The following is a 26,334-nucleotide window of genomic DNA, read 5'->3' as shown; positions in this document are numbered from 1 at the left end:
AGCATTAGGGAAGCTTCCTCTGCTATGGCACCCCAGTATTTGTCAAATATTACCTTTGTCCAAGATCCGTAAAATTACATTTACATTGCAGTTGTAGCAATAGCTTCCCCTTCTCCCACTCACTCCAGTGTTCTCAAAGTTGTTTCCTTGTGGTTCTAAGTTAACTTATTATGAAGTGATGTCAAGCTTTTAAAAACTAAAAGGATCATGTTTTTAAATGCTTTAAAAAATATTAGATATTGTGACTGATCAGTGCTCAAGCTTAGAATAATTCATTACATGCTCTTGTGGTACAAATACACTTTAAGAATATGCAATGCAGAGAAAAAAATCCACAGGAAGACATGAATTTTTAATTATTGACAGCATGAAAAGAAAGTATTACAAGGCTTATTTATATAAACTATTAAGTGGAGGTTGAGAGAGGTGACAGGTAGTTTAAAATTAACACATTATCACTATAAATAGAATAAAACATCTATAGAAATGCAGTGTTAAGATCACAGAACCATACAATTAATTGACCAATTTTAGTATTCTACCACTCATCCAACTTTTGAATGAGAAAACCAAGAATTGTTACAAAAATGCTTCCAATAAAATATTTTTATTTTGAGAAGTGGCAATATTAAACATGGTGACCCTTGAAAAACTAATATTAAAATCCAGATGGATTCCTAAATTGCAGTCATGACATCTGTAATTTACATTAGTTAATTTATATTTTGAAAGACACAAAATAATTTGGCACAACTGTAGTTTTAAAATACTGTATGTTCAACCTATATTCTTTGTTCTTCCACTGTCTGTATTTTTAATACTTTTTAAATTGAAAATAATCAAATAATCACAATTGTTATCATTTAAACTGTTTTTTAAATACTGACATCATATTGCTTGCATATATGAGAAAATTCTACACAATCCCACCATTCTTACTTTATTTTGGAGTAAAATTCAGGCATCAGTCATCTTGTAATTAACTCCTCCACATGGTCTCATCAGAATGGTCCTATAACTGCAATAGCATTGAAATGATATGGTACTTTCTCCAAATATTAAAGAAGTAGGACAAAAATATTGGGGAGTCCCTAATTTTTAATCACCTAAGCACCTAACAATTTTAATTAAAGGCACTTACCTATTTTTAGCTGAAATTTGTATTCTATAATTTTGATAGGAGTATGTATACCAGAATGTTTGCCAGTTAAATAATGTATTTTAAAAAGTAATGTGTGTAATCACTTGAAAATGTCAGTCTGATATAAAGAAGCTCACTCACGTTGGTTAAGTAGTAAGTACCTTGGAATGCTTTAAACATAATGAAACAATCTACCAAAACACATATTTCCTAGGCTTTATGCACACAACGTAGCATGAAATCATGATGCTTTTGAAACACTCTGTGCAGAAATATTTATTTTTTAGCAAATATTTTCTTCAAAGATTGGTATGTGGTATTGACAGTATAATCTACTTGCACAACTAGTTTTGCAATAACCTTCCACAAGTAACTGTAAATAAGAAAAATGTAAATTTCATGTAAAAATGGTTGCAAATTTTTGGTAGCTAAAAGTGTACAAGTTGTATTGAAAATATAGTATATATACATAATTTAAGAACGAAGCATATAATTTCTGATCTATTTATACATGAAAATTTAAGATTTGTAAAAGAAATTATTTTGGGGAAAAAGAAAGTAAATCTCATTAGCTAGTTAGGATACTTTTATTAGAGAAGCCAACTATTTCCAACATTTTACTAGGTACGGTGATAGATGTAGGCATGGTGGTGCTCATGTATTTCACAAAATCACATAATTGTAACAGTGCAACAGTTTTACTGTGTTCCACTGAGGCACTAGTAAGCTGGACTGAGTGGTAAAAAGCATTAAATCTCAAATTAAACATAAAAACATTTCACTTTTTGCCAAGAACATTTATTGTTGGATTACTTAAAATTTCTGCTATATGCGAGACAATTTTTTATAATATATGCCTGATACATATTTTACATCTAGAATGAAAATATCGAGATACTATTTTCATTTGCTTAAGTTTCATACATTCTTAATTCTTCTCATGGAATCACTTATCCATTATTTAAGAAAAAAAAAACTATCTTGAAAGAAAACTTTTAAATAAAACTGGTTGGTCATAATGTGGCATGTTCTAAGCAAAGGATTGTTTAATCTGTTTAGGGTTTAGATTACCCACCATTCACTTTTAGGGTTTAAAAACCATTAGAACATTTCCCTATATGATAAATAAAAAACCAAACCAAACACAGAGTAACAGAAAGCACTGTATTGATATCTGTAAGTGAAGCTGATTAGAAAATGACAATCAAAGTTTGAAAAAGTTAAATATTTAAAAATATAGTCTTTCCATAAGATAAATTTGGGGGTAATGCATTTAGATAGCTTTGGGATATTAAATATGCATCCACAAATTCAGTTAATCCTAAAATCATCTTTAAATAGTCTATAATTTTCAAAAGAATATGGATCATTAATTAGTATGTTTCTGGAACATTCATACTAGCACTGTTCAGGTTATTCTTTAAAATGTCAGTAATCATATCAAGATAAAACATGCTTAAATACAGTCAACTAAAATGCAAATGGCTGTATGTGTGTACCTGTAAAGTACATATTTATACTTTTACATTTAGGGGAAATAAGTGCGCGCATGCGTGCGCACACACACGCACACCACATCAGAAGGAGGTACTAATTCCTGGCATATTTGTCTCTGAATATAGCTATTAAATGATGACCTAGACCAATTCTTCTCTCTCCCTGTAAGATTTCCACATTCCTACCATGTCTGGTGTCGCAAAGGGGCACATCTGAAAACATAAGTAGCACATAGGCAAGGAGCCTACTCATTCTGTAACTCTGTGGCACCTCAGAGTAATGAGAGGTGCCGCCAACATCTCCTTACTCTATATTCAGATATAGAAGCACATCCGAGTTTTGAATGCTCAAAAAACAATACATAAAGCTGCATATTACCAAGCTACTTGGATAAAAGGAATGCTAAGTAATATGAGGCTCTTTAATTACATTTTTTTTAAATGAGTAGACAAATACATGGCAAGAAACAAAAGCACAGGTCTCCCAGCATTCAAAGAATGACAGAGTTTTTCATAAGTTTCTCATTTTGCTGGAGAAAAATTTTGCTTCTGCTCAGTATTCTAAATTACAGGACAATTTGAATTCAGTATGGACATATGTGATGTTATGACCTTATTCTAGACTACAAATTAGCTGAACAGTATTCATTTAAAATCCTGCCTGCATTCATCACTGTAATCACAGAAGTTCTAAATATTTTTTCTTTGTATCATCTAATGCTGTTATGAAGTCTAGACATACTCTTAGATACCTTAGTGTTGTACATTTATTTCAAAATGCTTACTCTGCTATGAAAATGATTTAATTAAGACCAAAAATATGTGATCTATTAATACAAGTTTCAAAGTAATAAAACACCCATGGTTGCATTTTAAAGTTTAAGAGAAAAGAAAAATGTGCTAACCTGAAGAAGTCTTTAATTTTACTTACAAGGTTTAATGTACCAGATTTCAACAAATTTATTCTTACAATTTTCCAGAAAAGTGCTATAAAGAAAACATATCATTTGAGTCTGTCAAACACAAAAGGATAAAGAAAAGCACATTTCTGACAAATAATATGTTTTTCCAGTTTAGTCATAAGATTACATGTGAACTTGATTTGTATATTTTACTTAGAGAAATAATCACAAATTAGTTTTTTCTTATTTTTTTAATTGCAGACTTTACATTAAAAAAATTTACTTTCTTCCAGGGGAAATGACTTTTCTGGGAATAAACATATCACTTGACTTTTTTATTACTACTTTTTGTTTCTGAATGCATGCTTAATAGATCAAATGAGCACAGTTCTTGAAATTACATTTAAAGTTGACCAAATTAAGATTCCCTTGATGTAACTGAAAATGTGTAAACTGCCACTTAGAAGTGCAATACCTGACATTTAATCATTTGGCCATCTTTTAGGCATCGGCGAGTTACTGCACTGTTACTTGAACTGAAGCATCTCATAATATATGTTACAGATTTTGTATGATGCAAAACTTTACAGCAAGCTATTTGAATGTTTATTAAAAAATTCTCAAAATGACATGGAAACATGTTTATTGTATAAATAAAAGCACTTAGACATGAAGAGTGTACATTATTCAATAATTTACATCATCATAAGAAAACTGGGGCATGAGTTAACCAGTACAAGCTAGCACACTACATTCATATTCCCGTCATATTAATTATAAAACTATTTAACTTTTACTTTAGTAATGGGTGTCTGTTTACATCAGTTATTTTAAAAGCATTAAAATGTGAGTCACAGTAGGAGAATGCTGGTAAAAAATTCTCTATGACTAATGTTTATATAAGATTACCTATCTAACGATAAGTGCAAAAGAACTATCTGACAACTGGGTTGGATTGGCATGCAACATTAGTTTTGCTGGAGAAAGGGTTCTGTGGTCAAAAAAGTTTGGAAAAGACTGAGTCAAATAAAATTAAATGAGATTTTATGAACCTTAGGCTTTATTAAGCTCCCTGAGGAAGGTGAGACTTTCCCAAACATGTTTGGCCATGGAAACTCCTTCTTCACAGACCTCCTATCACCAAAAGTCACAGGAACACCATTGGGAAAGGATAAGTCAGAACTGGGAAAAGAGTTCTAACACAAAGTGTCATTGGCAAAACTTGTATGAATCATATCATGCCATTTTTAAAGTTTTACCTCAACTGTGAGCCTCCAAGTAAGGAAAATTGTAATTGACCTCAGAACAGCACCGTAACTCCACCAGCTATATAAACTGGATGTTAAGATTCCATGCTGCTGAGTCGTATTACCACCCTTTACTCAACGTGAATGATACAGTGTGTCTGCATTAGCTTTCTACTATAACACCTCTAATAAGAATTCTGTACCTTTTATGGCTCAGTTAACATCCTCTCACATTATCAAATATATGTTTATGAAAAAAAAATTAACAGCCAGAGGACAAAATTGTGTGCATTATTTATTCACACATTTTTATAAAGCTGACCAGATGAATTTGACAGCTAACTATACAAAATTGTATCAACATGGTATACATTACTTCCTTTCTAGGATTTTTTTAAGTGAAAATTGATTTAAAATTCTGCATGTTTATATTATGAAAGGGTTTTTTTCCAAGATACGGCTATTCATCCTTCATTTTTTATGAAACATGGAGTTTTATAAAAACTATATATTAATTTGGTCATCAGCAATGTTAAAATTTATGTCAATTTGTATTCAGCTTTAAGCTGGAAGATAGTTTAGTTAAAGTGTAAGAAAAATATGTGATTTATTATATCTTCATTAAGAAATAAAGACTTAGGGTTGTTTGCCAAGAAAGGGGCTGATTAATTACAACAGCTTCTCCAGGAAGCTTAAATGCTCCAGACCTGACGACCCCACTTTGTAACTCTAGCAGCAACACAACTCAGAAATACTGCTGTGCTGCCCACCGCGCCCAGGACCCCACGTTATACTTACTGGTAGGAACTTACTGGTAAGGACTTACTGATTTACTAAAGCCCAGATCACCAGCTACTGTTGTCAGGAAAGACAAACTTATATTTTCTGAACATTTAAACAAAGTGGTAGATTACTTGATTTTTTTTTAACTTTGTAAACAGTTAAAAGCATTATGTATAAATAATTTCATTTAAAAGAACAAATTTAAATATTGACAATCATTAAAAATTTGCCATTTCCAGAAACATCTAGATTTAGAGGAAAATGCCACATTAGGTTATATAAAGTGCACAGAGAAAAGTTACGTTTATTAAGAATTTTTTTCCCACAGAAGACAACAAATCATATTGAAGAAAAATTTACACTGCAGAAAATTAAAGGGAAAAAAATGCCTCCTGCAGTTTTATTTCACCATAGATTAACTTATGGTGAACAAATTTATTAGTTTTAGGTCCATCTGAAGTGATTTAAGATAAAATTTGAGGAACTACAATTTTCTTCTTCACAGGCGAAGACTCATGAGTTTCTGTTCTCTGATTATGAGATCAAAAAACAAACCCCATGACAAATATGGCACAAAATCTCAGCTTCCCCTTCTGGTTCACCTTCAAACTCCAACAACTACAAACAAAATTTCAAAGTATAATTTGTAACCTTCAGTTAAGTATAAATTAGCTTTATCTAGGCTTTCATCATTTGGCTTCTTATACAATCTATCTTGTAAGTAAGGAAGAAAAATTAAAGCTAAGAGGATTTCTATCACTTAATCATATACCAATATTCATTATGCAGATATCTATGAAGTTATCACTTTACTAAAAGCAATAAAATTTCAAATACAAAACATCTCTTTTATTGCTTTGTACTGTGAGCTAAAGTAAAAACTCATAGAAAGAGAAGAGATTTAACAGACAGGAACATGGAAAAGCCCTCAAAGTGTTAATTCAGAGTAGTCTGGTCCATTTCTTCAAAGCAGAGAAATTCACAGTATGTCTTCAGCTTTCAAATTCTAGATATTCAGACTGTCATAGTGCCCTGCAAAAACTAATACATAAGCAAAATCACCAGCTGGTAACAACAGGTGGTTTTTGGTTTTGATTAATTATATTCCACAGAAGCGTTTTCACAGGAGAAATTCTGAGTTTCCAAGGCTTGTAGATGAAACCAGTATGTATAGTAGGGTATATATAGTTAAACTTCCACATAACAAAAACAAAACAAAACCTTGAAACATTGAAGCATGTGTAAAATGTAACCTTTCCTACAGCTTCAATTTAAAAAGAAAAAAATCCTGGAATCAGGTTAATAGCAACCATTCGAAATGAAAAATGAACAGCTCTATAATCTATCATAGATGAAAATTTCCTCTCTCTCTTAGAAGAAAGATCACCACAAGTAAATTACTCTTTAAAAAATAATGGTAGTTTTGCCCTTAAAAATGATTTGGAAGATAAACTGCCAAAAGCCTGTCATAAAATTTAAAAGTACTTTTATGTTTAATATAAAGTCAAGTTGGTATCTGTACCAGTATTGAATCTTACATTTGCATTAAGCAGAAACATATAGAAAAAGAATGTGGTCTCTAAAGTATTTTATTTCTAGTACTGATACTGGAGATCACTTAAATTTTTTTTGAAAACTAAAAACACCCACAGAACCCAGTAAAAATATCAAAAGTGTTACCCAGGATACTCACATCATCATATACGAAATTCACAACACCTTGTTGCAAGTGGTCTCTTCTCCTAAAGAAATCTTTAAACAAAAAATTACTTTTTTTGTTATAAGTTAAAATCTATAGGTGTCTGAGATTTGCTAATGTTAACCACTATATATAAAAATAGATAAAAAACAAATTTCTTCTGTATAGCACAGGGAACTATATTCAATATCTTTTAATAACCTTTAATGAAAAAGAATATGAAAACAAATGTATGTATGTATATGCATAACTGGGACATTGTACTGTACACCAGAAATTGCCACACTGTAACTGACTATACTTCAATTAAAAAAATAAAATAAAATCTATAGTTTTAAATATTTGGTGTCCTCAGGTACTAAAAAAATGAGTAATTTCATACTCAATTAAATCTTAAGTGATTTTATGTCCCAGGCAACTGAGACATTAAAAAGACTTTGCCAAAGTGAGCTAAGATAATTTTTCACTATTTATATTCCTCAATTTTTAAAGCCTTAAAACTCTGATTAGATTTAATAGTGACTAAAGGGGTAAAGTAAATAATATTATTAACTTAGTGAAGAAAATGAGGGACATCATTCAAGAAAAAAAACTACATAATACTGTACCCATTAATGGTCCATACCTGTCAGCGCTCGAAGCTTCACACAGCAAGCAACATAATCATCAAAGAAGATTCTGCCATTCTTGCTATAACGTTTAACAATAACAGTTAACGTTTGAGGACTCAACCTATAACCTATAAAAAAGGTATTGACAGATTAAAACTTCTAAAACTAAACACTATAAGAACACCACAGCAGCAATGCATTAAGTCACAAAACAAATTAACTTTCAAAATTCATTACATAAAAATATGTATTAGAAACAAAACACACTCTTATTGAAATTGATTAGAGTCTTTGTTACTAACAGTTAAGTGGTACATACAATTCTAGCTTTGTAATAAAGCCAAAACAAGAAAAAGAAAATAATTATCTTTGTGTTTTCAAAATATAATTTGATGTTGAAATAATGTCTAGTGTAGGTCACAGGTTTTAAAGCATTTATTTCAACCCTGTAATTTTATAGTTCTTTAAAGACTATCAAAAAAAAGATTATTAGTGATCTTTGCTATCATTCAAATCCTGTATTTTCCATTGTTTATATTACTTTCAAGTGTCTTTTATAGCCAAAGAAAATTTGAGGATCATCAGAGGGGGAAGAAATAGGAAAATGTTATTCCTTTTTGTCCTTAACCCATATTTTGTTTCTTCACAGATTTTCATTTTATCCACAGCTTTCTCACTATTTCTTTGGTTCTTTGTTGTCTAGCTCTCTGGTCTCCCAAAGTTTTTGATTGTGTACTTCAATGAGTAAAAAGTTTTGGATGATTCGCTCCCATTACATGTGTATCAATTTAGTTTTAAATTCTATACCTGTATTACTATTTGATTATTTACATTTTTAAATATATATGAAACTGAAATTTTTAAAAATGGAATAAAATTAGAATATAAATTAATACATTTTACCTGCTTACCCCGACAGATGGTCCTTTGTGTTTAAGGGGATGTGTACACTTTACTGTGAAGAATGCTGGCCTAGAGTTATTATCTTTATATATTACTAAAGAATTTGGACAAAAGACACTAATCCAGTCAAAGAGGAAAACAATAAAAATAAATGCAACAGAAGATAATTCTATGCATAGCAATAATAAAACACAATCCAGGAAACTTGCTAAAGGTAAATGAAAGGAATGGTATAAATTCACAGAAGAAGTAAATTGAATGTGTAGGCTAATATAATTATATGCAAATGAATTCTGAGCTTCCTAATAGAGAGATGATCTGGGTGTGGTACCGATAAAATTTGTAAGGTTTTCCACAGTATTTTCAGCAAAATAATCTGAGTATCTTAAAAGATATCTGAAGACCTTAACTGAATAATACAGAATACCTCTTTGTTACACCCAATTGCCTATGTGAAATTTTTGGTGGTTTTCTTTTTTACAAACAATTATATTAATTTTCCAACATTATGCTGAATTACGAACCAAGTTTAACTCATTAGGTATGAAGGCTGTATCACTGAACTATACATGTTTATGTGGCCAGAACTGTCCTTAGAATGACCACCTATTAAATCAAAATATTTATATAACAAAACTAATCATAGCTTTCACTATAAATTAGAATTTGAGATAATTTACATTTGGTTCAGATTTCTGAAAGTTAAAATCTTTCAAAAAGTTAGTTTTCTTACAAATGCATTCTGTTTAGAAATGAGTGTAAATAAAATCACAAGAGTAAACACAATTAAGAAAACTATTTAAAACTGCATTAAGTGTAAGCAAGTTAAACACCATTTATATTGTCACTTTTTGAAAGAAAGTAGATTGAGAACCTTAGCTTTTCAGAGATATGTATAATAAAAGTAAAGTTACATTCTTTTAAGATATTCTAAAATGAAGATTTCCCATTTTGAGGTTTTTTGGTATCTACTGTGTATTCTACATTACATAAAAAAAGAAGAAAAACAAAGAAAAAGATTGGTTTTTACTGCTAGAAAGCTAGACAGTGATATGGAGACTTGTAATTGAGATAAGCCCTTACTGTCAATTTAGAAATCTTACCAAGTTACAAAAGTATATAATATAAATGGTAACTGAGTATGAACAATTAGAAAAATAAATTTAAGAATACTCAACAGAAGAAATTCAGAAATTGTTTTTATCAACCAGAATGCATGAAAGATCATCTTTTGAAAAACTCATAAATAAAATGGTTTTGTTAAAGGTCTTTAATCAGAATGTACCTACAACCCTGAAATCAAATTGGGCAACAGCTGGTAAAAATAATATACACTTTTATTACTTAGAAAATTGAAACAATTATGATTCATCTGATCAAAGAACAAAGATGACCTGGATAGATTCTAAAGAATTTTAATCTTCTTACCCATAGCAGCAATGGCTTCATTCAATTCATGAGGCTCTACTGTGCCACTTCTGTCTTGATCAATAGTTATGAAGTTCTGCTTCCAGGCATTAAGAGCTGCCCAAAGTTCTTTGAATTCATTAAATCCCATTTTTCCTGTGTAATCTCTCTGATGGTTTTATTAAAAAAAATAAATTTTGATACCAAAGAGAATCTACCTGACCCAAATCATCAATTAAAAAACTCTAAGTATGCTCTGCAAGAGTTAGCCAAATTCAGCATATAAAGATTTCTTTGTGAAAATGGAAAAGAATAAAATTCGAACAGGGTCTTATGAAGTACTGTTAAACTCTCTAGTTTACTATGGTCATTTATATCTAACAATTGCCTTAATATTCAGAAAACAATTATTCTATATTCTAGTATTTTCTGTTTTTATTCAAGGATACATCCAACATGGCAATCATAATCCTGCAGGTTTCCAAACTGAAGGCTATAAAACATTTATTATTTGGACTGAATTCTGCCCAATTTTATTTACATAAAATTATAACAACTTCTATTTTCAAAACAAAACATTTAAAAATTGCCAAAAGTACACAATCACCCAATGAACAAACTCTGAATGTTAGGTATGCATAGTAAAAAGAAAAAAAAAAAGATGAAAATAAAAACTACTACCTTCAAACTACTCACATCTAGTAAGGGGGTTGGGGTAATTAAATAAGCAATTATAGAATAACTGAAAATTAATGTTACAGGGGAAAAGGAGGACCTGAGTCTTCCTAACACAAATGCCGAGTCAGGTTTAAGTAGAAGTTGTCACATACTGAGATCACAAAGCTTGAAAGTGTTAGAGATTAAGTTAAAGCCAGGGGTAAATGGGAAGGAGAGGCATATGATGACTTCAGAAAGGCCGATGTGGGCCAGGTCACGAACGTCTTGAATGCCACCCTAAAGAATTAGACCAATGGAAGTCACTGAAGGATTTTAAGGAGTAGAGGGGCAATTTTAAAATTTCCATTTCAGAAACGTTAGTTGACAGTGAATAGACTACAGGGTAAAGTAAGATGAAACTGGACGTAGGTAAATCATTTGGTAGTTATTACAACTGACCAAGTGAAAAAAAGATGAGCTTTAGAACTGAAGCAACTGTTTCCCTTTGGAAAGGAAAGAAGAAATAAAGGAAAAAAAGAAAGGAAGAAGAAATGAAGATAGTAAGATAGTTTTCTATCTCAAAATCAGGGGTTATTAGAAATATTAACATTTTTATATTTATAGAACAACAACTATGGAATCACTAGGTAGAATTTACTTTTTCTAATCCTTATCACAATTATATTCAACTAATATGCTGATTGCTCCCAAGAATAATTATACATAGTCCTGATAAAGGAGATACTAGGTCAGTACAGTTCAGTCAAGTTTATAAAGTTCTTATCAATACCTCCTTTATATAAATGAATGAATAAATAATTTAAAATGCTTAAAATTATTTTATTTCATGCTATACTATATGATCAAATATTTTGATATTTTTATAAAGAAAAAAATTTATTTCTAAGTTTTAGACCCAATAATTATAAAACATTCCACAAGTTAAAAGAGCTGGCTTGTCTTTAACTGTTTCATTTGGTGTCAATATCAGGATAGGTGGCTACAGTATTTTCAGACTGGCATTTCAACTGACATTGAATGAGCATTTACTCTGAGCCAGGTAGTGAGTGTTTCATGATTTCACATAAACGTGCCAAACCTGTAACAGGTTTTACAAATAAAGCAACTGAGGCCCAGAAAGATACAGTTTCCTAAGTTCACAGAGCTAAGTAGAAGAGTCAGGATTGGAGCCAGGGCTCACCATACAAAAACTACTGAGGCAGGGAGGGGAAGAGTGGAGTTACATGAGAAATCTCTGGAATGGCATTCCATCACTTTGTCAGGCAAATGCATCTGATTTGCTTTAGAGTTAACATGGCACACATTCTCAAAGTGGGAGAATGTGAATGGAAGATAGTAAATGGCAAAAATTGAGTCGTTGACTAAGCAGATCTTCAATCAGTCTCAAAATAGGACTAAGTATATGTAAGATTAAATACCTCTGACAAAGAATGGAGGGAGAGAATTTTCAGGAAAGTTGACAGATTTTCACTCTCTCCCCATTAGAATGGACAAAATTAAACTGATTTTTTTTTCTAAGTAGTAATCCTTTAGAGAAAAAGAGAAGGAGAGAGGAAACAAAGGAACAAGATTTTGCAAGTTGGAAAAGTAGACGGACATAAGTTGACAACCTAGATCTGCGAAAGTGGCTTCCTGAGCTTGCCATAAGAAAAGCCGAGAGGCAGCCTAGTTATCCTGGAGAAGACCCTAAACATTTAAGAATTGGCAGTACTTCTGAAAATGGGTGTGAATGTAGAGATAAAAACAGAAGGATGGGTTGATGTCTATTTAGGGAGCATTTGGAGCCCCAAATCCCCTCCTTGCTTCTGCTCTGGGGATGGCTGCCATGTCTACTCCCACACCAGCAGATGGCTGGGGTTTTATTCTCTGGAGAGGTCTGTGCACTGCAGGACACCAGGCACAGTTCAGGACAGGGCTATCTATGAAAAACAAGGAAATTAAATGACAATTCACAGAAGACTGAGAACCCTGCTCAGTCCTCCCTCCTCCTTTCCAGACAGAAGATCACCTAGACAACCAGCCTGGAGGGGAGATCCCTAACATCCTGAAGCTCAGTGTTGTAAGACAAACTTCCCAGTCAAACTACCAGGCTTTGAAGTCTACAGTTAATACCTAACCAGGCTCTCAGAGCTTCTAACCAGCATTTTAGTTAAACATGAGCAACCAAGGATCATCAGATACCTGAGAAAAGTACCTAACATGAAAGACATCCAAACAAACTGAAAAAAAAAATTTGAGGAAGAAAAAAACTTAAAAAAAAATACATTAACAATCTCAGAGAGATAGGGAAGACATCCCATTCATGGGGGGGAAAAAAAAAAAACCAGAGGCTCTTGGATTTTAAAAACATAGTAGGAGAAATGAAAGACTCAATACAAGGTCTAGAAAACAAAGTTGAAGAAATTTCCCCAAAAGTAGAGGAAAACAAGAGACAGGAGAGAAAAGATAAGAAAGATGATCCAGTCCAAAAGATAGTAATTTTTCTTTCTCCAGAATAAGAAAATGGAGAAAACATCACTGAAGAAAATTTCCCAGACCTAAAGCAAATGAGTTTCCAGATTGGGAGTGACCACTGAGTTCCTCACCCCATGAGGCACATTACTGTGGCATTTCCACTAGGGACAAGGAGATCTCATGAGCCTCCACAGAGTGAAAACAAACAGCATACAGGCAGGAAACAAAAAGACAAAGCAACAATAGAAGTGACAAACAATGGAGCAACACTGTCAAAATTCTAAGTGAAAATGATTTGTAATCTGGTGTTCTATACATGGCCAATCACCTAATTCAGAGGATAGCATGAAAGCATTTTCAGATAAACTCTCAAAAACTTTACCTCCCATGCACTCTTCTACTAAGAAGCTAATTAATGTTATATTTCATTGAATTTAAAAAGACAAGAGAAGGAATAAAGGGGAGCTCCAATGAGAGAAAGACAGCTCCAGAATGATGGTGAAGGAATGTTAGCATGACAGCCACAGGGAGCACAGCAGAAAGCTCCAGGATGACGACTGATTTCAGAAAAAACAGAAAGCTACATAAAAAGGAAAATCAATCATATATTGTCACAAGACTCAGGAAGGGCATTTAGATAGTAACAGAAAGGCAAATACCGATGACTGACCTAAGGAAAATTACTTCATAGCTATACTGCATGGATGGGCGGAGGGGAAGGGCTCCAGTCACCAGTGTGGAGTGCAGGGGCATGGATTAGAGTTAAATCCTCATAGTCCATAGCAGGACTTAACAGTTGATAATCATTAAAATTGAAAATCAATAGTGATACAAGCAAGCTAATCTGAGATATGGAAGCAAATTTCAAAAGAATTGGCTGAAAGAGTTGAAAGAGATTTCCCCTATGAGTGGTTAACATTGGGGAGGCAGCAATACACACTGAACAGTGTTTTCATAACAAACTTGCAGAGTTTTTTGACTCTTTAAACTAGGTGTATGCACATCTGTGATAAAAAATTTTTTTTTAATATTTTAGTATGGAAACAAAAAAGTTAGAAAATGAATTTCCTAGTCCAATTTTAACAGGGGGAAAAAAGATCTCACGAGAATAAGTTCCACTAATTCCAGACTGCGTTAAACATTTCTGAAGTTCCTCAGCATCCACTTCACCATCCTGTTAAAAAATAATTACAACCTGATTAATAAAATCAGTTGTTTAAAAGCATACTAAAATGCTAATTGGCTGTTCTAGGCCAATCAATAAAATATCCATTCTTCAAAATATTACTCTATTATCAACTACCAAATTACACAGATAATCATTTATGGCAAAGGCACATTAGAGAACATCATACAACGTGAGTAATTTTTCACAATCAAATTTTATTCAATTATTCAAGCATTTCAAATATAATTTATTTTCTCTATTTCTGAAAAATAACATAATCACTCTGTCCTACAATGGTGCAAAATAATACCTTGTGAGAATCATTATACCTCTACTTAAATATTTAGAAAAATGCCTAAAAATGCTAAAATGTTCAGAAAAGTCTCAGTAACTTTCCTTTCATGCCCATTTTGAGGGCAGATTATTTCTAAAGGATACTGAATCTTTAACTGGGAGGAGAAAATATCTTTTTCCCTCACACCATTATCCCCAGCAAAATTTTAGAGTTCCCCTGCATTTTGTTGCTGTTCTTCTGATTTTTGCCCATTCTTGTCTGATCTTCTTACAGGGAGAAAAAGTATTTTTTAACGCCAACTAGAAATCACAATGGAAGTGAAACAGGCCGAATACTCTCGTGATGTTTCAGTACCTCATTCTATTTTCTACAAAAACAAAGAGTAGAATAATTTATTTGGAAGCATCACATACACTGTCACAAATTCAAAACAATATAGCTCTGAGAAAGGATCAAGGAGGCAAATTTAAAATATGTAATCTGTAAGAGACTGAAGAAATAAACAGAAAAAACTGTTACAGACTACTTCTGAGAAATATTATAAACATTATAAAGTAATTGAGAGACTAAACTTTAAATTTAAGGAAGCTTAAAAAAGCTCAGTAATCACAATAATGTCAATGCAAGATTAAAAAAAAATTAACGCAAAAAAAGTCTGTGATGACTAAATATCCAGTTTTTAAGTAAAGGCTCTGATCCTGTGTTTACACCATTCACCTCATTTGCCTCTTGATCCTGACCCCATTTAGGTTTATCAAACCTGTTAGATTTATCTTAATGATTTTACATTTTTTAGGATTTAGAGTATGTACCAGTTTACTTATCATTTTTTAATCTGCTTGTTTTGAGAAGATAAACCCAAGTATTTAGTAGAACAACTTAACTCAAGGCAAGGGATTTCATATTTCACTGAAATATGATCGTGGACACAATCTAGGTGGAGACAATCACAAAACCACTAGACAGGGAAGGGTGACATGGGAGGAGGAAGGGATAACTCCGAGGTGTAAACAAAAACAAAACACTCAGAATCAGTTTAAGGAACCAATACTCCAAAATAGATGGGAAAATCTAATGTTCAGAAAGACAGCCCACAAAAATCAACTGTTTTAGAACAAATTCATACAAGATGAAATAATTTCATAGAGCACTCACTGAAATGTTAAGAAAACGTAGAGAAACAAATGAACAGATACCTTCCAATTAGAAAGAACAAGAAATTAATTCATTTAGTATTTATTTATTGAGCAACCTAACATGATGTTCAAGCACCATTAAATGGACTGAGTATCAAACAGTGTCCAAAATAAATTTCTCAGCTTCACAGAGATTACATTTTAGTGGTGAAAGAGAGACAATAAAGCAGAAATTCCGTATGATAGTAAGAAGTGGATGGTAAGAAGTGCCAAGAGAAAAAATACGGCAGAGTATCACGGTACTAGGACTTCCCAACCTCTGCCACGTACAAAAAGGGAAAAGGAGGTTTTGAATGGAATTTGGGTAGCCAAAACAAAGCATCTGCCACATGGCGTAATTCTGTTATCTCCTCTATTTCTAGAAAAGCATATGGGACCTAGTGAATGTTTTTAAGTGAATGAATAATGAATGAGAAATGTTATCAAAGTTCTATGAAATTCACACTGCTCAGTAAATCTTTCTTGACCACTATAAAAGAAAAGAGACATGGACTATGACTAAGACTCAAGTGTGAATCTCTGTCTCTGCTCATCAGTCTGGTATTTGAACTTCTTTTCTGCCCTGTTTTCTTTACCTTTTCCTGATCTGCTTTACCTTCAAGACTTTCCCAGAACCACCCATAATTTACAAGTCTCCCTTCTGATACTCTGCCCCAGCTTCTCCAAGGAGATTTACACGTCCCTCTCTCCTGCCCAGAGCCTACCTGGCTCAGGCTCCACGCACCACCCTGTTCCTTCCTTGAGTCAAAGGAACAATGTGTTAGACATCAGACTTTTAATGAGATAATTATGATTACCCTCCTCTCTGATCTTAGGAAGAAAATTAGTCCAGATAAGTGTAAGTACAAATTTCAGATGTATTTTTAAATGATACACTAAATTAAAAAGTTGACATTTTTTATAAATAAAAAAATAAATAAAAGGGCAATCATTTTTTAGAACTGCTATTTGTGGTACATATTTAGCATTTCACCTGGCCAGCAACGGCAGTGAAGTATGTCCACATGGGGTCTCCCGCTGTGGAGTAATTATCCGGATAAGCTGGGTGTCCAGAGTATCCACCAGGGAGCACACTCGGCCCTGTTCCTGGCATCGGCTGTCCCATTTGCATCTGCATTCCTGGCATCTGACTGCCAAAATTTCCAAACTGTAAGAGTGAAAAGGGAGAAGGTTATTAATATAAATATCCACTGAAGTTGGTTGAAAAGAAAATATTTATGAGAAGTCCATTGAAAATAAAAAATCGAGTTACTGAAAGCTCCCAAACCCACTATCACAAAAGCTGTCAGCTACAAATTGCTAGATGTCCTGCATCACCTAACCCAGCTCTCATTAATATATGTGCTCCAACATTAAAAGAAGTGTAAAAGAAAAAAGGAGTCTCTAGTCTTTAAGAATAAGGCATAATTTTAAAAGTGTGTACAATCATCACAGAAACAAAAAGTAAAAAATACAGGAAAATTTCACCTACGGTAAAAGTCAGAAGCAGTATACCTAAAGGCACATCCACAGGAAGAGTGCTTGGTAGCTACAATGAAACTGTGAACTCATCACGGGAAACTGCACGGGGCTGAAACAGCCCCTCCACCAGAAAATACTTATTTTTTAAAAAGCAAGACACTACTGAACAGATCAACAAAGTGATAACTTCAGCAACAGTCCTCTTCAAAACTAATGAGAATGAGAATACCAACAACAAGGATACTGATGAGAATCATACGCAGCTAATATTTGCTGACAGCTTTTTGTATCGCTGGTGTTGTTCTAAGTATTCTCCACCATGCGATGTGATTTCCCAACAACCCTGCGAGGTATGAAAGTACTATGTTCTTTTTTCAGTTGAGGACGTGTAACTTCAAGAAGTTTCCTGAATTAGTTAAGGTTAAATAGCTAGTAAGAAGTAGACCATGAGTCAAATATAGATAATCTCACTCCATACTGTCTGTCCCCTGCTATGGCTCTGGTTTCTGTCTTCTCTTCACTTTGGAACTTGGTAAACATTTTTAACATTATCTCTTAGAGAGAGATTTAACTCAGTATTTTTAATGAGTATGGAGGAGGCAGAAGTATCAGCATTGTTCATTACTCCATTTGCAACAAAAATCTTCCTGAACCTGCAAGTTTGAAGGATGAGCAGAGACTGACAGAAGGCAAAAAGAGAAACAAAATCCCAAGTATAATGGAAGAAAAAGTAGAAGCCTTTTGTTGCAGTTTAAAAAGCTGCAGAGGGCACGTGGCGAGGGCAAAAGGTATGAGGAGTTCCAGGAAATGTGCTCAAGGAGGTGGTCAAAAACTAAATTATGAAGCAAAGAAGTACAAGAAAGGGAATGATAAACATTAAAACAATATAACACATTTTTTTTAAAGTGTTTAAAAGTTGCTTCTTTGAAAAGAGACAGACCATCAAAAGGCAGGTTGGTTTCAGGCATAAAAAAGGAGAGTATATAACCACAAATAGAATTCAAATTTTAAAAATATACTAACAAATGCTTCTGAACATCTTTTTACCAACATATTTGAAAATAAGATGAAACGGACCTCCTCAAATTATATAAATTACAAATATTGACTCAAGGAAAAAACACCTTATTTCTAGTAAGGGCAGACTAGGATAATATGATCAACCTTAACAATAAAAATAATCAAAAGTTGCATAAAATATTATTTTTAAGTCACCTCATTGATAGGGGGAAACTTCCAGGCCCATATCTGGGGCAAGTCTAGACACAGAGGTAACAGATAAGCAGCTTTTGCTCTGAGGCAGAAACAAACACCTAGACTTTGGTTCCAAGGCCTCTAAGGACATGGAGGGCAATCAGGGCCTAGGGCACATTAAAGAACTTAAGGCTTACTGGAGACCCTCGCCCCCTTAAGCTTCACGTAAGGAGGAAAAACTGAAAAAACTTTTTCTAAGAAGAGAGGCCAAACTATCAGCGTACTAGTGAAAAGCTAATGTTGAGGTGGTGCCAAAAAAACTGGCACAGACCCTCTACTGGAGCATCTCCACGTGCGCCTTGAGGATTCAACACACTTGTTTTCTAACTGAAGTCGGGCAAGCAGCATTATATGAAGAATCTGGCCTTAAGAATAACCTTCTATCTACCTTTCTTTCCTGACTTGCAGCATTAACTTCTCCAAAATCCAAAAATGTGAGAGTGTGGTGGTGGTTAGATTAAAGATGATTGCAAATTCTTTTCCACCTTTCCCTTGCAAACGCAGACTTCTCCACTCCCTTGAATCTGGGCTGGGCCTGTTTCAGCTTTATCTGGTAGAATAAGGTAGAAACTGCATCACATCCATTCCAGGCTTAAGACTTTAAGAAGACTAGCAGTTTCAGTTTCTCTCTTAGAACATGGCCAACCTGAAGAAGCCCAAGACCCATGTAGAGGGGCCCACGTGGAGGGAAACTTTGGTCCCATGCCTACGAGGTTAATCCCTATAAATTCATATTTCAACTTGTCTTCTTGATAGTTGCAAAGTCAAAACTGATGATCATTAGGTCATCATTGTCATTACCTGGTGATGTAACTAAAGAAAAGCTTGGATTTAAAAGTGTCAGCAATGTCATTTTCATATTGTTTTGCACATTTTTGAATCTTTAGTATTATCTTGGATCCTAGGTTTCTTCCCAGAAATTTTCAAACTATGTGTTCATTTTGTGAGGGTAACTTTAGTTAAACTAGATCATATAATCTGTAACTGCGGAGAACCTGCACATATAGGATGTGTAGTAAGTCACAACAGGCTGAAAGGAAACAAGAGAGAGGCCAGTGCAGAGAACTCCACCCCTCAGGATACCACCTGTACCTTATGTCAGTGTTCTTCAAACATTCTGCTTCTCTAGCTCTAAAAGAATGTTGAAAACTTATATACCTTTCCCCACATTTTATGTTGACGAATGAAGTTCTTAACTTTAAATAGCTGTAATGAATGCAATGCCTAACATACTGTAAATCTTGACATTTACAAATAAAGTTTTACCTCACTCTTTGGAAGGTATCCTTTGCTATCTACATACCATAATGACCTGATACTTGCTCTTACCCAAAAGAAGAGAGAGAGATGAAAAGGCTCTTCTAGAACATTTAGAAATTGTACCTTTTCCTTTTATTCTTGGAACTCACTTTTTTATTCTATTTCTTCCGTAAATATCTCACCCGTGTAAGTGTTCTATGCTTAAGATGTATTTTTACGCTTGAAAATACTGATCACACATTACTTACGTAAAATAAAAATATGTATATAAGTTTAAACTTTAAATTTTGTTTTATTTCCTGTTACCATAACAATTACAATCCCCAAAGGTGAAGCAGGATAAACAGCTATGTAAGGAAGAATAACCCTCTCCACCACCCTCTCACCTGCCAAAAAAGTCTAGGACAAATTGCCCTTGATAGAATAGTAAACATCAGAAGATATTTAGCGTATCTTAATTTATTCACAAGCAACATAAAGAACAGAAAAAAAGAAGTGGTCAAAAAATTCAGAAAGGATGTCTAGCAAAACTGGGGAAAAATGGGAGAGGAGGCTTGGAGGGAGGGTGGACCACAAAAGATCACTAGAACAAGAAAAAGGATGCTTTGTTCCTTCATTCCAGGGAAGAAATTTCTAAAAACACTCCACACCCTTGGCTCCACAAGGACTCGCCTAAGAGGCCCTCAGGGACCAGGACACCTGCAGCTTCCCGCTGGGCCCCGGCCTCGGCTTCCAGCACTGCGAGGAGTCCCGGCGCCGCCGAGTACCAGAGGCGGCCGAAGGAAGCAAGGATCCACCGAGGGCGGACCCGCACGTCGGCACCGCCCGCCGGGGCGCCACACCCCGCGGGGGCGGAGGCCGCGGAGAAGCGGCCAGGACTCACCGCTCCTCCGTATCCCGGGTAGGCCATGACAGTCCGCGCGAGCGTGCGTCGTCACCCTTCGACTCGGCGTCCGCCCGGCTGGGAGAAAAGCGCAGGTGCAGGTGCAGGCGCAGGTGAGGCTGAAATACGCTCCTGATGCGCGGTTCCCTTCCCCGAAACCAATCCCCTCCCTCCCTGCCGGAGTCCAGCCCTGCCCTACTCGGTTCGGATTGGCTGAGTCCTGCCCTTAGGAGCCCACACTGCCGAAGCCCGCCCCTTCCCGGAGTCTAGCCCCACCCACCTCGTCTCTGATTGGCTTCACGCACCCAGCCTTTTCCTATTCCGTTCCTATTGACTTGCTCGGGTCTCACGCTCCCTCCTTACGAAACCGCACCGAAGCCTTTACTGCAGAAACTACCACCCTTTGTGGAAAGACTCTCTAGTCTGGTCTCCTTTCTCCTTAGAAACCCCAAACCAGCCAGTCCATAACTTCTTTAAACCTACTCCTCCACCGTTTTGAGGCCGGAGTACCAAGTACATGTCTGTAAATCCCAAAACTTGTAGTTACTTAACATCTGTTTCTGTGTAGCATTGATACCACGTCATCAAAACTTTGAAATCTTGACCTCTACCCTAAAGGTAGTGCTCCTGAGCTAAAACCCTCTTGACACCACATTTTACCAAAAGGTCATTATACATAGTTTGTTTGGTAGATAAAAGGTGAATTAGAGTTGACAGATTTAGCAATGAAAATACAGGATGCCCAGTTACATTTTATTTTCAAATAAACAATTTTTTTTAAAATGAGTATGTCCCAAACATTGCATGAGACATACACTTACACTAAAAATTTATTTGCTGTTTATACACTGATAATATACAGGGCATCCTATATATTATCTGGCAGTCCTACAGATGACTGAACATTTGGGCAAACTAAAGTTGTGCCTCCTAATTACATCCACCGAGAGGAACAGCTTGGTTTTTAATCATTCCATGAAAAGTTAAATGCTCAATTTTTTTATTTATTAAGGAATAGTTATTGACATTTATGCTTTTCTCTGGAGCTCAAATGAATTTTGTAACTGCAGCTTGAAACAGACAAGACACACACAAGGACAAGGCAGCTGTAGGTTTAGTTTAAAAACAAACAAAAAGACCATGATGATATTATTTTGAGTTATCTCCGAAGAATAAGACAACTGCTAAAATGTTTCTTAAAAATAAGGATCTGGGAAAAAGACGTTAACTGTCTATTAGCAGAGGAAATCAACCTTGCAAAGCTGAGTAACTATTGCTCAGCTACACTACAGAGGAGGACCGTGGTCAACCTTGTGAAACCTAATTTTCTCCGGAAGAGGCAGAGTAAGGAAGATTACTAAGGTACGAGCCACTCTTGAGAAAGTGTGGGTTAGTTCCTGTAACACAATAAGAAATACATTAGCCAATGTGGTTAAATTGTTGGCATAAATAAACAAAGGAGGATGATAAAACCTACTTGATGAGAGGAAAGGACATTTGACTCTTTAAAGCATCAAGTGATAGATAAAGCATTACAAAGCAAAACAAATCATTGCAAAGTTTTATTCTTATTGATCAACTACAGATTCAAAGAAATGCTCACAAAGGATCAAGTGTTTTACATTTACAATATGAGTCTAAATCTCTGTTCAGAATTTTTGTGCATCTTCTTTTTGATACTAGCATTATTGATGTACTGCATTTGTGTATGATAGAAAAGTTTCAAGGTATGGGTAGTATTTTCCCCAAGGGCAGACAGAAGATCTGTTACAGGATAAGATAATCTCTCCTTCCAGGGCAAAGTTTGGCTAGATTTGCAGTAGGGCTTTCCTAAGCATAGCGTTCCTCCATTCTGATTCAGACCTGCTTCTGCATCACCCACCAAGCAGCTTGATCTCACTCTGTGGGACTTGAGAGCAAGAGGAATCTATGAGAGCCTGAAGCTCATGCTGCCTGTTGTGCTGTGAGTAACAGAGTGCCTTCTGTCAACTATGGCAGGCTACTTGTTAGCTTGCAAATAGGTTACATATCAGATCCTTTGACGTTCTTGGCAATGTGTCTCTCTCTTAGAGGAAGAACTAGCCAGGGAAGTTCCTACTGAAGGGTAGCAGAATATGCCACCCCAAAATATGCCATTTGGTATAAAGATTATTTTGAACTGAAGGCAATTAAGAAGCAGATACAAGAAAAGCTCTCTACTCCCTTCCATTTGCCTAAAATCAAGACAAAAGTGCCCCTCCTTCCCTCTCTACCAGGAAGGAAACAGATGAATACTCTGAGACTAGTTTAGACCCTTATCAATAAAGAAGGCAGGGACTTAATACTTATAGTTGTTTATCCTACTTTTCCTGGTAACGTCTCCTTAGCTAGTTTCTCCGTATCTTTCCTTCTGTTCTCTTTAGCTGAAGATGGTATTTAAGCTGAAGTTCTAAGTCACCTCTGAGAATTATTCACTTTTCTTTGGCTATCTCCTATTTATACCTAAGAGTACATGTTAAACCTCTGGGCTTTTTTTTTTTCTTGTTCATCTGGGTTGTTTGTTTGTTTGTTTGTTTGTTTTTATTATTATACGGATCTCAGCCAAGAACTCAGAAGGGTGAAGGGAAACTTATTTTATCTCCCATGACTACCTTATAAGATACAGAGAAGATTTTCAACAACACAGTCTACCTTATCTCTCTCTAAACTTAGTATTTCATATTATACATTTTCCAGTTTAGGAATTTAAAATTTCAAATGAACCAATAAAGAGAACTTTTTTTGAAGTAACTGTATGATCAGGCCACCCAAGATGGCTATTCTCTTGCTTTCTGTCTACCCCCTGCTTGACCAGTGCCTGCTTCACCTATGCTCTACTCACCTGCCCTTTTACATGCTTGCCTCAGGTCCCAGCTAAGGATTGTTACCCTTAGCCACCCAGATAGCTTATCAAAGGGGCAGTGAGGAACATGGCCCTCGGCTGGTTGCCCTGGTAACCAATGACCCACACTGCTGTCAGTTCCCCTTATAACTGGTAACCTCCCCCTCCCTCCTAGCGAAGACTGCTGCCATGTCCTGCCCTGCAGTCCACTGCACATGGTGGGGTCTCACTCCAGGACCTTGCTTCAGATGTAAGCTCCCCCTATCCATTAAACCACTGATGTCTCTGTCCCTGACTCCGGACTCTTTCTTTGGTCTTAAAGCTGGGCAAGTACAGGGCTCGCAGGCCTAAGGGGTGCAGCCCGACAGTAATAGTAATGAAAATTTGCCTTCGTGACTCAGTTAATATTGTATGAATGAAACCATTTTATGAAAATGTAATGTATAGAAAACACATACTTTTTTTTAGAAAATGCTCCATTATTCTATAAAAATAGCTATTTTTAGAAGGAATACTATGTAACAGGCACTGTGCTGTGAGGTATTATTCCCAAGACAGCCCCATCAGATATGTACTATTATTACCTCCAGTTTACAAATGCAAAAAAGTGAGGTGGAGAGTTGTCTGTCACTTCTCCAGGGTTGCATAGTTAGTAGCAAAACTGAGATTAGAACCCAGGAAGTTTGGCTGTAGAATGTGGTCTCTTAATACACTTCCCCTCTCTCTCTGGCAATAAACATAGTATTTGAAAATATAACAAAAGTGATTTACACTAGAAGAGGAGAGGGCTTAAAGAGCAGGGAAATGGCACACCCATAACTAGAGAAATTAACAAGAAAATGCATGGTTTTGACTAAGATCAGCCAATAATTACTCCTCTTCCACAGGATACATGCTGGAAACAGTGACCATAAAGTTTTCATGACTATGTCTACTTATAATATTTCTTCCAAATCTTGGTGGTCTTTGGTCTTTTCACAAGTTTAGATATTCAATTAACCAGTACATTTACTGGTACAATATAAACACTGAAATAACTATGGTTCCTTTCCCTATCTGTTGCCACCTCATTTTCTCTTTCCTTCTATATGAATTGTTTCTTCCTCCTTCTCTTTACAGGTGGAGAAACAGTTACATGAAAGACAAGAGTAAGTATTTACTGCTCCTCAGCAAACTTCAGTTCCAGAGCCAGGGCCTGCCCTTCTCTTAGAAATGGTTTATATGCCAAATACTATAACGAGACCTACCAGCTAATGAAAAACATTAATGGAGCTTATTTTATATTGCTAAGAAATTTCACATAAGTAGCCTAATTCATTTAGTCAACAAATATTTGCTGAACATCCGTAATGTAATACAAATTTAGATGGAAAAACAGACATCAGTGGGGGTGGGAGGATGTATTCCCTGCCCTCGTGGAGCTTATATTCTAGCAGGAAGAACAGACAATAATAAGATAACCAATAAGTAAATTATATAATATGTTAGAAGGTGATAAATGCTGTGGAACAAAAGGAAAATGAAAGCAGAAGTATGGGAAGGGAGGTGACAGAGGAGGTTGCAGGATCCAGTGGGCCGCTCAAGGCAGCCTCCTTCCCCGCTGGCTGCCCCTCTGGCTCCCTCCACACCAGACTCACTGGCCTCCTTGCTGCTCTCTAAGCAGGTCAGTGGGCTTCTGCCTTAGGACTGTAGCTCTAGTTCTGCCTGGAATATTCTTCCTACAGAAATGTCATGTCTGACTTGCTCATGTCCTTTAAGCCTTTGCTCAAACCTCCCCTTCTTAAGGTGGCACCAGTTAGCAAACCCAGATGGGTTTCACATGGACTAGACCCCTCTTTCTGCTTTTTATAATTTTTCCACTTCCCTGATTCTGCAGAGCCCCCACTTACTCCCTCATTCTCCCTTTAAAACGCACAGTCACCTCTGTACAAATCAAAGTTCAGTTCAGTTTACACTGACTTCTTTTTCCTATTATTATTTTTCCTTATTATTAATAGTATATGACCCTATATATAAAATAGATAAACAACAAGGACCTACTGTTTAGGACTGGGAACTATATTCAATATCTTGCAATTACCTATAACGGAAAAGAATCCAAAAAGGAATATATATACAATATATACATAAGTATAACTGAATCACTGTGCTGTACACCTGAAATTTGTAAATCAACTATACCTCAATAAAAATATTAAAAAAAAAGAAATTTAAGAGAAAGAAAAAGTTAAAATACATGACAAAAAAGTTTATTACCAATATAAATCATCCTTATTACTTTAACTAGTGCCTAGCTTTGTGTATCTTTGCCAGTGATGGCAACTGGAGGAAGAGCATTTGGGATGGCCAACTCAAAAGTCAGCATTGGACATGCTAGATGTGAAACGCCTATGAGACTAAATGACAATGTCAGGTAGGCTGTTGATCTAAAAGGCTGGGTGGAGTGAACAGCTTAACTAGTGTGGGTGCCTTTCAATCACCAGCATCTGCATCTTAGTGAACCCTGCTATTCTCCACCTGATACACATGCACTGACTGCTGAGCAACGGGGGGGATGTTCCTCCACAACGGCTCTAGAATGAAAATTAATTGCTGTCGGTGGTACTGAATGAAAGTGAGAGGGGTAATGAAAGTGA

The 26,334-nt window shown here is 35.2% G+C and overlaps 1 protein-coding gene across 3 annotated transcripts in view; it reads right to left on the bottom strand.

Moving 5' to 3' along the window:
• Positions 1–4,122: 4,122 nt before the first annotated feature.
• GCA (grancalcin) overlaps positions 4,123–26,334 on the bottom strand; it is a 34,065-nt gene continuing 11,853 nt past the window's right edge. Inside the window, exons 1-8 of one of the 3 annotated variants that reach the window (XM_010985567.3) lie at positions 20,839–21,030; positions 16,954–17,127; positions 14,426–14,495; positions 10,639–10,682; positions 10,211–10,358; positions 7,894–8,007; positions 7,263–7,321; positions 4,123–6,187 (exon numbers count right to left, since the gene is read on the bottom strand). In XM_010985567.3, coding sequence (XP_010983869.1) covers positions 6,104–6,187; positions 7,263–7,321; positions 7,894–8,007; positions 10,211–10,358; positions 10,639–10,682; positions 14,426–14,495; positions 16,954–17,127; positions 20,839–20,865 — 720 coding nt within the window. In that variant the 5' untranslated portion in view covers positions 20,866–21,030 and the 3' untranslated portion in view covers positions 4,123–6,103. Of the gene's footprint in view, positions 6,611–7,262; positions 7,322–7,893; positions 8,008–10,210; positions 10,359–10,638; positions 10,683–14,425; positions 14,496–16,953; positions 17,128–20,838; positions 21,031–26,334 lie in introns of those variants that run through there. The other 2 variants (XM_010985568.3, XM_064484858.1) reach the window with 2 other exon arrangements.

The sequence above is a fragment of the Camelus dromedarius genome, chromosome 4, assembly GCF_036321535.1.
Source record: "Camelus dromedarius isolate mCamDro1 chromosome 4, mCamDro1.pat, whole genome shotgun sequence".
Classification (NCBI taxonomy): domain Eukaryota; kingdom Metazoa; phylum Chordata; class Mammalia; order Artiodactyla; family Camelidae; genus Camelus; species Camelus dromedarius.
This window is presented reverse-complemented; position numbering and strand designations above follow the sequence as displayed.